This window comes from Ambystoma mexicanum, chromosome 4p (assembly GCF_040938575.1).
Source record: "Ambystoma mexicanum isolate Mex_15411 chromosome 4p, UKY_AmexF1_1, whole genome shotgun sequence".
NCBI classification, from domain to species: Eukaryota; Metazoa; Chordata; class Amphibia; order Caudata; family Ambystomatidae; genus Ambystoma; species Ambystoma mexicanum.
This window is the reverse complement of record NC_090927.1, coordinates 583,653,455-583,668,376: the sequence shown is the minus strand read 5'-3', so window position 1 is coordinate 583,668,376 and position 14,922 is coordinate 583,653,455. Positions and strand designations below refer to the sequence as shown.

Here is a 14,922-nt window from a genome sequence, read left to right as displayed (position 1 = left end):
AAAGTTTGGTGGGATTTTCTCAAGAGGGGGGGGGGTCCCAACATTTTTTGATGGCTTATAACTTTGTTGCTATTTGACAAATGTGGACAAAGGTTTTGAGAAAGATTATAGACCAAACCTTCAATGTCTGTGTAAAGACTGAATGGATTTTGTCGAGTGTGGGCCAAGTTATTTGACTATTGTATGTACATACATTTTGACACTTTTTAAAAAATAAAACCTGGGCGGATTTCGAGCAAACTCGAGAGGAGCATTGGCAAGGACATTAAAGCATGGTTTTGCAAATGTGCCCGTGTTTTATTTTTTGACAAGTGTAATAATGTAGGTACAAAAAATAGTCATATACCTTTGGTGACTGAGGTATAGCCTGTGGCCGTGGGCAGTAGCCAGATTGTCTGGGTCATGGCATAAGGTTATTGCACGGACAATCTGGCTACTGGCCATGACCGCTAGGGACGAAAAATGGTGTTAAAGTGGCAATGTCTACCTGGGACCAGCTATGTGGTAAAGAAATTCGAAGGGAGAATAGGTTTTAAAGAGAAAAAAGTGCTTGTGGTAATAAGTTCATAGGGTTTTGCGGGCTGCCATGGCATGGGAAGAGGGGCTTTGTATGGAGCTGTGTATGGAGCCCCGCCTTCTCTTTCCATGTTGGCGGTCTTGGAATAGGATTTTCCTTCCTACAGCGGGACGGCAAAGGCGTCCCGCTGTAGGAAGAATAAATCTTCCTTCTAACAGGGGCTGTAATGGACGATAATGGTCCGTAGCACTCCTTTATTTTTAACGCACCAATGCCCGCAGACATCAGACTGTGTGGTTACAGTATTTGTTGAGGAAGATAAGGTGGAGGAAGACAGCTTACTACTTGCTGAGAAAGGAATAACCTTTCTGAGAGCATTGCGGCCATTGGATTTGGTGTGGCGGCGCATGGAGGTGGTCCCGTAGGAGTACTGTCCAGGTAGTCTGCGACAGAGTACAAAATTGCACTCAGTGCATTTCACTTTGGTAGCATTAGCCTTTGGTACACTCCCAACAGTAGCAAAGAACTGGTACACCCATGATTCGATCTTGGTGCTAGAAGTAGAGGAAGTGCCTACCTCATCTTCTTGGTCCTCTTCATTGTCTTTGAAAGTACTGTGCTTTTTTGTTGTGAAGGTCCTCCAGCTGGTGGTGGTGGTGGCTCTTGGGGATGAGGGATGGCAATAACTGATGCCATTTTTAAGATAAATAGCAGTTTTGATCAAATTCTTCCAAGTATGTACTTTGTACTAGATTGGTAATGGCTAAGATACAAAAAGGTGTCTGAGGTGTGCAAAAGATATTTTGAAGTTGAAAGTTCCTCGATCAGTAGAAAATGCAGTTCCCAACTGTCCGCGAAGGACGGATCTTATCGTGAAGTGCAGACGGGTTCTCGGACAAGTCATCATGCCACGCGCCAGCGTATGGTCATGTGGCACTGTCCGGAAGGTCTGCAATGAAGTCAGATGTTCGTAGATATATACGGATGCAAAACTAGTTGGAATAGTTGCAAAAAGTGTATAGAAGTGTTAACAATGATTCTAGAAGGTGGGAAATGGCAGAGTACATGACACTTTGTAAATTGGATACAAATATTGTTATATTTGGTAAATATGATATTAGTAAATTGTAGGAAAATAGCGCACTGGTAAAAACCCATGCAATTCACTGAAAAAATGTTAAGGGACGTTATGGTTAAGTTGCACTAATAAAAACCTATGAAATTCAGTAAAAAAACATTGTTAAAAGGACGTTAAGGTTACAAGTAAAATCGAAAAACCCCTGAAATTCGCCAGTTAAGGTAAGCTAAGCAACCATAACTCGCGCCACCACTGTGCACTGTATCTCTCCTAAAGGCATTCCTCCCGCAATCCAAATCGGAAATTGAAAATATTGGCATATGCAGATGATAGGAGGATATTTCTTTCGAAGCCATTACAGTGTGGCCGAGTCTGAAATTGATATTTGAATACATTGGGAAATTGTCAAGGTATGAAATTAATTGGAATAAAACAGAAATGTTCCCTCTCTCGTCTGCATGTGATAAGGGCGTAATGGTATCATGGAATTGCAGGTGGTCTCCGTCTGGAGTGAAGTACTTAGGGATCATTTTATTAGGGATCTTAAAAAAAGATTGTTCAATTTAATGTATATAGAATATTGGAGAAACTTTTAAAAAAATAAGAAAATGGGCGGGTTTAACTTAGAATTCATGGGCAAAGATAAATGCAATAAAAATGGTCCTGTTGCCAAAAGTGCTTTATGTAACACAATTGCTCCCTCTGCCAATCCCAAAGAAGGTTTTGCAGAAAATTGATAGTCTTCCAGAATTCTTTCAGGGGCCAGGTGAACGTCCACGAATCCCCAGATATATTTTATTGCGTAATGTCCAGGAGGGGGTTTTGGATACTGAGACCTTTCCAAATATTATAGAGGTTGCCTCCTGAAGAAAGCATCACATTATTTTAACAAATGTAGATACGAGTCCAATATGGTTAAAACTGAAAAGGGATGTTCATAAACCCTATGGCTTTGGACAATGTATATACAATAGAAAAGCTATCAGGGAAAAATATAAGTGTACAAACAATAGTGGCAACTAAGAAAGCCTTGGAAACATGGTTTGAAGAGAATGTTTTGAAGAGAATCTGTGTGGCTAAATTAAGATGCTTCAATTTGGAATAATCCGGCACTTCAAACAGAAAAGAGTACTGAATTTTGAAGAATTGGAAAGCAGATTTAGTCTTGGAAGAAGAGAGTGAGCCGCTATATAGAGCTACGGTCTCTGTTAAACCAGAGAATTGGTATGCTTGATAAAGCGTTAGAGCCGAGGGCAGAAATTTGTAAACTATTTGATGGGGTGGAACATATTGGGTCTACCTATATACATTCTATGCCTTTGGAATCTGACCATGTAGAATCCTGGATACAAATGAGAGAGGCATGGTCAGATGACAAACTTGTAAATAACCGAGGAAGAATGGGAAGAATCTCTCAGAGTTGGCCCAAAAAATTGTTTGGGGACTTTATTGGATTCCGACAAGCATGAATTAACCAAAATTGATAGACAATGTGTGTTGGGGCTGTGGAAATAGTACAGGAACATGGTTACATTTATTTGGGAGTTGGTCACGCGTGTATACTTTTTGGAAGGAGGTTTTGGATAGAATAGACATGGTTCTGAATATTACTCTCCATAGGTCAGCTGTGCTTACGGTCCTATTAATACTTAGTGGGAGATGCTGAATTGCAAAAGAATATGGTGGATGGATTGATAACTCTTTGTGGTTGCTCTGAAACGATTTCTGGGAGTTCGGAAAGCTAGGAAAACGCCTACTACAGAAGACTGGATAGTAGAGATGCAGATATGATCAAAATATGAGAAAGTACTGCTAGTAAATAAAGATCGTGAAGACTTGTATCTCTCATTATGGAGCCCTTTCAATAATTTATAAGTGATTTTTGTTTGTTCTAATGGATTTGTCATGTTGGTATTGTGTGTGTCAATTGATTATACAAATGCACACAATTCTTACACCTTTACAGAGCAACTCTGCACAACTCCTTTGAATTAAGGTGGCTTAAAGTCACTCTTAGACTTTGTTTCAAAAATAGTTTCACATCTATTATGTTTATTTTAGGGTGACTATTTTAGGTTGACATACAGCCAGGGTTTTTGAAAAAGGATTACCAGATTGTATTCTTCCATTCTGTGCAACTGTGTGTGTCAATTGATTACATTTCCAATATATATAACATGTAACTGCCACTAATACAATAGGACTGTTTCCTTAAGGTTATGATGATTTTATGGTAGTTTCTATTACTTGATATATTAATGTATATTTTCATATTGTAATCCTGAAGTTATGTGATGTCATGGATATTCATATGAATTGGAAGCATACATGTTTTATAAATAAAAAGTATTTTTTTTAAATGTAAAAAAAAAAAAGAGAATCAGCACCATGTGTACATTGTGTGAAGTATAACACACCGGGCAATAAGCAGCATGTAAGTGAATGCAAGCTGCACAATGTTTTTTTTTTTTTTTAAAAGAAAGGTTTGGAAATATTCAGAAATATAATTAGTTGATTCATTAGAAGGACTGCATATATGCACTGTATTTGTGTGAAGTATAATAACACACCGTATGATATTTTGACAGTCGGGCCACTTCTTAGTTCTGAAAACCAGCTACCAATATACATATATTTCACTATGGTGACTTGACCACCATATAGTTTACGGGGCCACTTTTGGTTCCATTTGATTCAAATAAATAAGAGTTTCAACTCCAAATACAACAGGTTTCTTTCCCCAAAATTGTGGGGTGGGACTGTCTACCAGAGGGTATTAAATCAGCGGATGCATCCTGGTGATATCTGTAATGGAATCTACTAGAAATCACACACTTCAAAGCTCATAAATGCAGACAAAGGTCACTGATGCATGAATAGAAAGGTGGAAGTAGGCTTTGAGGCTGGTTTGGAGACAGCAGGCAGTGACTTCCTGTCAATGTTGCGCAATTCCTTAGTATGGGCCTCATCTGTAAACGTATCAAAGAGTTAAGTGCCATCAAAAGGAGGAGCCCTACATATTAATTCAAGTCAACCTGTGTATGCAAATAAACTATTTGGAAACATTATTCCAGGTTTGCATTTAAGGAGTTCGAAAGCACACAATTCTTACCCCCTTACATAGCAACCTTTCACAGCTCCTTTGAATTAAGGTGGCTTAATGTCACTCTTGGACTTTGGTAAAAACATTGTTTCACATCTATTATGTTAATTTTAGCATGACAATTTTAGGTTGACATCTAGCCAGGATTACCGGATTGTATTCTTCTATTCTGTTCAACTGTTCTGGTGTGCAACGTTCCAAGACAGGTTCAAGGATTTCAAACGGAACTCCACCAACCTCATGTAATACTAAAAAGAAAGACCATGAAAAATCTTAACTTAATCATCAGGTTTAAAAAAGCAATACCAAAGCGAAAACAAAAGTTAAAGCAGCAGCCCCAGTTTAAGCAATTTATTTATTTGTTCAGCAGTCAGACTTTGGCATCATGCCAAAAATATTCCAAAGGCAAATTAAATCTCAGTGTGGCCTCCTACTACAAATATCACTTACATTATGCATGGAGTATATATATACACACACAAACCTGTTTTGAGCTGCATAGCTGATGTGCCTCAACACTTGACACTGACAAGTTTCATTTAATTAAATAGCATTTAAAAGTTAGCTTCAGCATATACTAAAATGTTCTGAGGGAAGGGATTCATGCAAGAGCCATGACTTCCTACTAAAGAATTGAAAGCAGAAGAAAACATTTGGCATATTCAGCAACAGTTCACAATACTAGCATCAATGGTGACATGAAATTGGTTTGAGTCTACTGTGAGACAGGCATGGTATCAAGAGAGAGACTCAAAAGTGTTCATTAAAAAACCTCTATTTACTAAGGTTCCTGGGTTGGTGTAATACCTGAATTGCCCTAACTCTAAAGGGATGGTTCCTTTAACTGATTTTTCTAAAGGCAGTCAATGTCCAATTGTCTAAAATAAAGATCCGTCTGTGTCCAACCCTATGCTTGCCCTCACTATTTATAAAAATGTGATAGGAAGTGTTTAAAAAGGTACATGGAGGTTCAACAGACAACAGGAAATCAAGGTTGGTTTCAGGTGGTCTTCTCACTAGGTGTAGTTTAGTCAATGCCACAAAATAAGTTCAATCAAAAAGGGCTGTTCATTAGACCTTCTCCACAGAGCCCTTGCAATATTCTCAAATACCTTCAGTGTCTTTGGAGTTCCCTTCCCCAAGCTTCAACTTGTTCAAGTTCCAACCCCAACAAAAGAAATATAACAGTTACTTTTGAAGCTCCCCAGGTTCCCCTTCCCCAATCTTCAATTCTTTCAACACTACAAAACAATACGTCTCCAACTTGATAAGGCCACTCAGGGTTCCCTTCCCCACGCTCAGCACCTTTCAGTTTCAAACACAAGTTCAGTTTTGTCAGGATGTACTTTTCCTTCTTCGTTAGGCCTCTCAGGGTTCCCTTCCTCAAGCTTAAGCCCCTTTTTGGTTTCAAATACAAGTTCAACTTGTCAGGATGTACCTTTCCTTTTAAACAGTTCTTTCACTCACACACACACACACACACACTTCACTTTTGGGGCACAATCAGAGACTTTTGGTTCTTTGCTCCTCCTAGTCGTGACCACTCTGATCTGTATCCCCTTTTTTATTCTTTGCTCTTCTTTTTATCTCCTTCACCTTCAGGTGCTTCCTGCAACCTTCTTGTGGTTCCCTGGCTTCTTGCTCATGCACACTTGCACCTTCCCTTTGCTGTTCCTTTTGTTCCACAGTGCACTCTTGCACTTGTCAGTTTATTTCATGTGCTTCCTGCACACTTAAAGGCATGGTCTAGTAAAAATGTGTATTGTCCCTACGGGTCGGCCATGTTTTTTTAAGCCTAAGTGGCTCGTTTTTAGAAAACTTTCCTATGGACCTTAACCGAGTTTTCGTCCATTAAACGCACGCGAATACAAGCACCAGGGAGCCGCTATTTTCTGATAATCCTATCTTTTCCCCGATCGCCCTGGCTGACCTGCTTTTGCGGCACTAAATCAATTCCCCTGCCCCTGAGCCGATCATCAGCAGACTCGTACCGCCCATTTCCCAACGCCAAAGCACGTCTCGTGTCAACATTCGCTGCGCTTCAGCTAATGACGTGTCGCCATGGAAATGGCAGGACGCCTCTTTCCTCAATAAGTATAAACAGACGGCTTCACAACACACAGCAGCAGATTTTCCATTCCTCTCTCTGTGTTACTTTGAGTATTCTGTGACTCGTTTCAGTGCTCTGGTCAGCTACCTTCGCCGCTTGTAGCCCGTGTGAACAGATACCAGCACCACCGCTATAAATTATTTTAGTCTGTTTAACACACAATGGCTACAATAATGCCCTACATGTACGAGCCCGAGTATACCGAGGAGGAACTACTGGAAAGGGAAGCACGCGAAAACGATGGGGATTCGGACGGCAGTTGGCAGGACGAATCAACAGATGAAGAGCCTGGGCCTAGTCGAATGGACTGCGTCTCCACCTGGTGCACATGCAATCTGTGCGAGCTAATGCCAACTGAGACCAAGAACTGCTGCTGCCGAGAAAACTCGGGATGCCTGGCCTACATTTCGGAAGGCGAGCCACGACCGCAATGCATCAACGAGCTGCCAGACTTCAGGGCACCCTGCCTCACAAGGGCCGTGTTGAGAATAATGATGGTGCTTATGCACGAACTTCGCGCAACTGTTCGTCCTCGTAATCTGAGTAACGAGTAAGTATACTCTGCTTGTCATGCCACTCCAATTTCATGATCTTCTACTGTATCCAAAATTACATCTACATATCATTGTAACGCATGTAAGTCGTTCAATAGTGTGCATTGTCTAGATAGCATTTGTCCGTGCAGAATGCCATTAGTTACAAGAATTGTCATTGACAACAAACATTTATTAAACTTCTCTTGGTCATTTAAAAACAGTTTGTTTCATTCCTTTTCACAGGTGGTACAGGCTGGTGGCCTATTGTTCCTTTACATGGTGGCTCCACGGGAGGCTTGGACACAGCGTTCGAAGAGTGATACCCGCCTGTGCCGTTCGTGCCATTAGAGAAACGTTCCCGAGTGACAGCGGTCAGTACAGGGGATTTTCTCTCGCTGTGCTGCAACCGGACCTGTATAATCTTTAAAGTCTTGTATTTTTGTGTCATGAAAATAAGATACAAAATAAAACACCACATATTTTAACGTTTGTTTCGATTTTTTAAATGAATCAAGTGTGTCTCCATTCAAGGATGGACGTCAGACATCTGTGCTCCGAATGGGTGAAGGTCTGGTCGCTGTGAAGCAGGGTGGTCACTATCTATCTAAGCTAACATAACATATTCTCGATAATGCATGCACTAAATAACACTTGTTCAAAGTCTTTCAGTAGGTTATGTCTCTATAAAAGTCACACATATATCTATACTAACAATTACCATTGGATTATACAGGCCTTAGGGTCTTGACCATTATAATACACCGGTTGAAGTGTGGGTCTGTGCTCACAAGAATCTCCGGTATGTGGCATTTGTTATTGATAAGCAACGATATACTATCATTGATATAAAGGCGATATACTATATATTGATATAAAGGCTGTTCGCGCCGGTGGATGCGCGCTGGCATGGGGGGCTGTCAGGGGCGCGAAAGGCCAAGGTGCCAAACTACATGTACACTTCAAAAGGTGTCCCACGCCAAAGGGCCATTGTTCACATGGTCTCCTCAGACCCAGTGTCTCCAGGCAGGCCTCCCCTGAGGCAGGCCTCCCCCCTAATACCACGACATACATACGTCATTCATTCACAAACACACCCCAGTTTCTAATACTTTAAAAACCACTCGATGTGTCTCATGAGAATATCTTTGTGCTTTGCAAGTCAACTCCTGAACGTGCTACCTGGGAACCACTGAGATCTATGCTAATCTGCTCGTCGTCGTGCTATCCGTGAACTTCTGTGACCGCTTCGAGCATACCCATCAGTGTGCTACCTGTGGCCATCCACCTTTTCTCCCGCAACATACTGCTCTGCTTGCTGAATCCAACTGTTTGTTGGTCAAGGTAAGGCCATGTATCCTGGTCATATTTCGCAGATTTTTAAATTTCTATCTATTTGCGGGTAGAGTACCCAATAGTGCTATGTTCATTGGTCTCATTGCTATTGACTTGAATTTCCATTGCTATGCTAACAATCGATCCATTTATTTTCATCTGTGTCAATTGTCATCGAATTGCATCCTTCGGGGGTCCAGTCTATGATGTAAGCAGGTTTCCTTCTCGTGCAATACAGAACATCCAAGGGATGAGTCACATGTTCAGTTTTTAGTCAAATCATTAATACATTTCTGCAACTTATGCAAAAGCCGCACATAATGAACTGGTATAGTTCCTGCGACCAAAACAAACCTTGCATTGATCATTGTATGATTCATTTACTTTTGTATCAAATCTTTATTCTTGAAGATTGTATAATAATGTCGATATTTACTTTTCAGATTTATCAACAATGCCTGCCTGTTCGATTAGCGGTTGCCCTTCGAAGACCCATGCGAAATCTGAAGGCACTACAATGCATGTATTCCCGAAAACTGTTGATCGAATAAGAGAATGGGTCAGACATTGCGGATATCCACTGGATGAGCTGGAAAGTAGAGTCCAACAAATCTTACAGGACAAGAGGGGTGATCGATACCGCATCTGCAGCCGGCACTTTTCCTTGGACATGTACACATCATCTTGGGTAACAAAGAAGAATAAACTGCATGTCAAGTAATTTTTATTTTATCGTGCAATCATTTTACCGAATGTTTCGTTAGTGCTTTCCAATTGATATACACCTTAGTTATCGTCCACTGGTGTTTGTTTTCGGTTATAATTAGTGTTATCCATACTAATGCAAGTACTGTCTTTCAGGGAGATGCTGAAGCGTCCGCCACATCTACAACATTTCTAGATGTTCTTCAACAGCAGGAGGTATGGATACTGACAGCTCCATCGAGCGTCATCATAAGAGCTGTAATTCTTGTCGTTTGCTTGTTCTACACAATGTTTAATTCGTGGTTAGCCGTTGATATGTACCTGTGCTGTCGACCCCAGGTGTGTGTTATGTTTTCACTATTGTAATCCTCACTAATGCAAGTACTATGTTTCAGGCAGTTGATGGAGCGTCAACCCCTGCACTTGATGCAGAGCCTGACATTCAAGTAATTCCAGGGGAAGTGGAAGCGGGACCATGCGTATACGAATCGCCGCAACAGCTTTCGGAAGTGCGCACTACATCTGCAACATCCATAGATATTCTTCAGCAGCACGAGGTATGGATAATGACAGCTCCATCATGGGTGATCATATAACGTGATTCCATTTGCTATACTTTCTTCCCTATTAACGCAAGTGCTGTGTTTCAGGGAGACGACGAAGCTTCCACTACAATCACAACATCCAATTTAGATGATGCAGATGTAAAGGAATTGTTGAAATAAGTCGATGAAATGTGATCATATTTGGATTTTCCTTGATTATTTTGGACAATGCATCATTTGTGGTTATCTCTTTATATGTACCTGTGCCGTCGACCCCAAGTGTGTGTTGTGTTTCCAATATTGAAAAGCATACTAATGCAAGTACTGTGTTTCAGGGAGATGCGGATGCCTCCTCTCCAATACAACCATTCATGGCAGTCCATGCAGAGACAGAGGTATGGATACTGACAGTTCCATCGAAATAGATCATCACAGGTCGAATACTTTTCGTTTGATTGTTGCACACAATGTTTAAATCGTGTTTGGCTATTGAGATGTACCTGTGTGTTCGTCCTCACGTGTGTTTTATGCTAACAATATTTTGATACATAGTAATGAAAGTACTATGTTTCAGGGAGACGATGGAGCCTCATTCCGTGCTGTCTATGCAGATACAGAAAATATAGTCGTTGCAGCGCAAGAGAAAGGGAGGACATGCGGAAACGAATCGGAGCTACAGCGTGCAGATGTTGAAGGTCGAGTCAAAAAAGTTGCAAAAAAAAAAGGTTACAAACAGTTCATAACTTTAAAAAAATGTTTGTGCTGGGGACTATTTTATGTTTTTTTCCAGTCAATTCTACTGCACTCCATCTTGTGTTTAAACTGAACATCCCTTTTCCAATCTCTCCTCCAGTTACCCGTGGGTGTCAGAACTATACACACACACAGACAGTGAAGTGAATGAGAGATGTGGCTTGCCAGACCGTGTACACTATGGAGGAACTATTAATTGAGGCGAGGCGTGTTCAGGCTCGAGATGCTCATGTCCAATGGCCAGAACATGAATTAACTGTATTTGGAGACTACAGCAAAGTTCCATTGGACCATAGCTAAAGTGCGACCGCACCACCACAAGAAGATGTTATTTAATGTATTGAAGATAGCTCTGAAGTAGTTGCAGATCAATTTACACAATCTACACCCGCCAAAAATTTGCCACCAAAAAACCTGTCGACATTGTTGTGTTCTCCCATCAATGTTGAAGTAATAGATGTTGAAATGACAGAGAATGAACCAGCCGCAGCATCCATAGACGCATCAGAACTTGATATCAGCGATATTACTTTCCAATGGGTTGAAATCTCCACAACGTCAAAGGCCGAAACAACGTTGACGCAGGATGACAGTCTAATGAAAGAGCAAATACATTGTATTCGACAGTTGTTTGATGAAAATTATAAGTATGCTGAAATGTGTGCATTCCATTAGAGGGAAAGTATGTGGGAAGCCATTGATTAATGTGACTCGTCAAATAAAAGGCAGTAACGTCAAAATAAATGCCGCCTGTAGATTAAATCATAGGTTCTCATGGTCTGCACAACCGATGCTGGGGAAACTGCCAGTAGGCAATCTACTGTGTGCAGCTGCATCACTTTTTAGTGGCTCCTGTTTTAGAAGGTTAGAGGCTTTTTTTCAGTTTGTGGGACTCCATTTCATTTTTAAAGCGCTGTACTACATATAGCAACGTGATTATCTGTTTCCGGCCATTAGTGATGCTTGGAAAATTGAACAATTGTCTCTAGCAAGTACATTCGAAGGCAAACGATTCAGGCAACCCGGCGATGGACAGTGCGACAGCCCTGGATTTTCTGCCAAGTACTGCACCTACCACTTTCAGGACATGGATAGTAAGAAAATTGTGAGTTTGGTGGTCGTGCAGGTAACACAATGTACATCCTCAGTGGCCTTGGAGAAACTAGGTTTTATAAAATCAGTGGAATATCCACAATCGAGGGGAATGCACATCGACCTCATAGCCACGGATAGACACGTTTCAATTGCCAAGACAATGAGAGAGCAGTTCCCACATATTAAACATCAATTTGACGTATGGCATCTTGCTAAATCAATAAGAAAATCTCGGCTGCAGGGAAAAAAAAGGTTTTTAAAGTATTTTGCACTGGTCACATTCTATCACCAACCATCTTTGGTGGAGCTCAAAAACGTGAGGGGTCAGTGGAAATACTACTTGAAAAATGGCAGTCACTGATGCACCACTGTACCAACTTTCACCGCTGGACAGCAAATGAACATTTCCACCAATGTGAACATGGCCCTTTGTCCCCAGAGGAGGCACAGAAGAAGAAGTGGTTGATTCCATCTTCACCGACACACAAAGCCATTGAGAAGATTGTTTTCGACAAAACTCTATCAAGAGATTTGAGAGGACTGACAGAATTCTGTCACACAGGAGATTTGGAGGTGTTCCACAATATGTGCCTAAAGTACAGGCCAAAGCGCTTGCATTTTAGCTTTCGGGGCATGAAACATCGCACTCTACTAGCGGTCTTGGCCCATAACAGCAATGTCGGACGTGAACAATCTAGGACTAGGGGTAAAGTAAGGATGCCTCGCTACACTAAGGTGTTTTCAAAACGAAGTAAGCAATGGGTGATCAAACCAGTCTATGATAAAATGCAGTTAGACTTTGTGAAAGGCCTTATTGTTGCTGTGTTAGAGAAACACAGATATGGAATTTTGGACGTTTCTGTGCAGAGCAGTGATCCATTGCGACTGTGCCATGCCCACCCGAAGCACAGCTGATTGTGAAGTACAAATCCCGGTAATTGCAATGAGATTGTCTTTTTGTAAATAAATGTTATTGTACAGTGTACCTGTAAACCTAACCCCTACCATCACCATCATCGGTGGCGAACAAACTGGGTGTCATCTTTGAATTCTCTCTATTCACCTCACATGTGTGTATGTATATATTTTTCTCATGTCTCATCTCATGTAAATGTAAATGCTGCGCACTGTTAACGGAGGGGAGGCTTGCGTATTGCAAATAATAAAACAAACAATAAATCTCACTTTTAACTCAACTCCTGTGGTACTTTATACTTTCCCTGACCTTCCGCCAAAAATTAAATGTCTCAATTTGGGCTGCAAAGCTCGCAGACAACGGGGACAAAATTGGGGCACTTGGAACGCGCCAGCCAAGCAGGCCGTGGCATTTGGGAGAGAAGCCAGTTCGCATTTGCACATTGAGGCGCACTACATAGATGGATTCTAAACTTCAAGTTCTCACAGATGCCTATACTACGTGATGTTGCAAATAAAGAATGCAAAGGACAGCGCCCAGATGAGGCTGAGGCCCACAAGTCGCACTGGAAGTATAAGGGTCTATTGTTTTTTGACCTTGAGACAGGGACCATGCCGAAAGAACTACATTTGAAGGGAGTGCGCAATAACGTAAGACGATAAGGCAGAAAATGCAGAAACTAGACCGAGTTTCATTTTAGGTCAGTATACGAAAAATCGTTGTCAAGAGCACGGTCCGTTTTGCAGACTGCATTACAAAGAGACACAATGGAAATTTCAAATATAATGTAAGTAAATCTTTACACGCTTTTATACCGGAATGAAGATTTAATGGATGCATGAATAAATGAATGAATGAAGAGCTAGGAAAAGCAAGTAAAAAACTGTTCGTAGTGGGCACATGGGCATGCAGGTCCACTGGTCTCACCGATCTCGGTCCTTGGCCCAGCCACTTTTCCCTGCACTGCCTACCTGCACTACGGGACTGTCTGTATCCTTCAGCCCCTTCTCCCGGCATTTACCTTGCACTTGCCACCAGCTGGCCCTATTTAATTTGTATTCAACTAACCATGTACAGCCCTTCCCCATGCGCAATCAGAAAGACAACTGGCCTAGTAGGATCGTTGTCTGTCTGCCCTTGTTCCCCACCTGCCTCGTCACGCCTAGAAACACTTGAGTATAGGCGCGTTACAAATGCCATATCATATATCATATCATTCCTCACGCATGTAGACTAACTGTCGTTTATCATTGTGTGTTGGCCTCGATTTATCTCGTTACTTTTCGCATTGATTTTAGAGACGAACATACTCCATTGAACTATCCTTGCAAGCAAATAGTTTCTGATCGGCCGTAATAAATAAAATGAGTAATATTAATGAAGTTCGGCTAGCGAGACTAATTATCATTTTTTTGTTTTCATAACATGTATTTGATCCCATTCTGCCACTGCCATCTGTTTGAGACACCGGCGGATGGATTCTTCAGCAGACACCTGCAGCTTTGTGTCAACTACTGGAGCACGATCACCATATTATGGGACGATCCCCAAGGGCCCACATGCCCTTACGCTGTACTAGTGGCTAGAAGCAGCATAACAACCTTTAGGCTGGACTAGTGACTAGTTGATGGAACAGCCTTGCGGTTCACCGTGCTTCCAAAGTGATTATTTTTACGAAAATTAACACCCTGTGTACCATAAAGGAACAGCGCGTGACTCAAGATGAAACGGAACAGTTATTGCGGATACAGATAAGAAAATAAATGGCTTCCGGAGTTCATATGGCAATTGCTGAATATTCTCTAAACATTTAATGTCAAATAAATGTACTTTGCCAAATGTACCGTGTTGCTGTTTCATTTTAAAGTACAGCTTCATATTCCGAATTGTGGCGCGCTGTGATGAGTTGATCTGTGTTGGTTTCCGGGTTTTTTGTGGAGTCGCGCAGAAGACGACTGGGCGCGTTTGCCCACGCAGCGCAGTAACGTCACAGGGAGATGCGGGGAATATGAATGTTTTGATAATGTCAGGCTCAGGGGCGGGGGAATTGATTTAGTGCCGCAAAAGCAGGTCAGCCAGGGCGATCGGGGAAAAGATAGGATTATCAGAAAATGGCGGCTCCCTGGTGCTTGTTTTCGCGTGCGTTTAATGGACGAAAACACGGGTAAGGTCCATAGGAAGGTTTTCTAAAATCGAGCCACTTAGGCTTAAAAAAACATGGCCGACCCGTAG

General features: G+C 41.6%; 1 protein-coding gene across 2 annotated transcripts in view; it reads right to left on the bottom strand.

Moving 5' to 3' along the window:
* Positions 1–14,922, bottom strand: part of LOC138453366 (elongin-A-like) — a 1,511,245-nt gene that overhangs the window by 551,651 nt on the left and 944,672 nt on the right. For both annotated transcript variants that reach the window (XM_069606133.1, XM_069606134.1), the window contains one exon: positions 4,849–4,946. In XM_069606133.1, the coding sequence (XP_069462234.1) occupies positions 4,849–4,946 (98 nt within the window). The remainder of the gene's footprint in view (positions 1–4,848; positions 4,947–14,922) is intronic.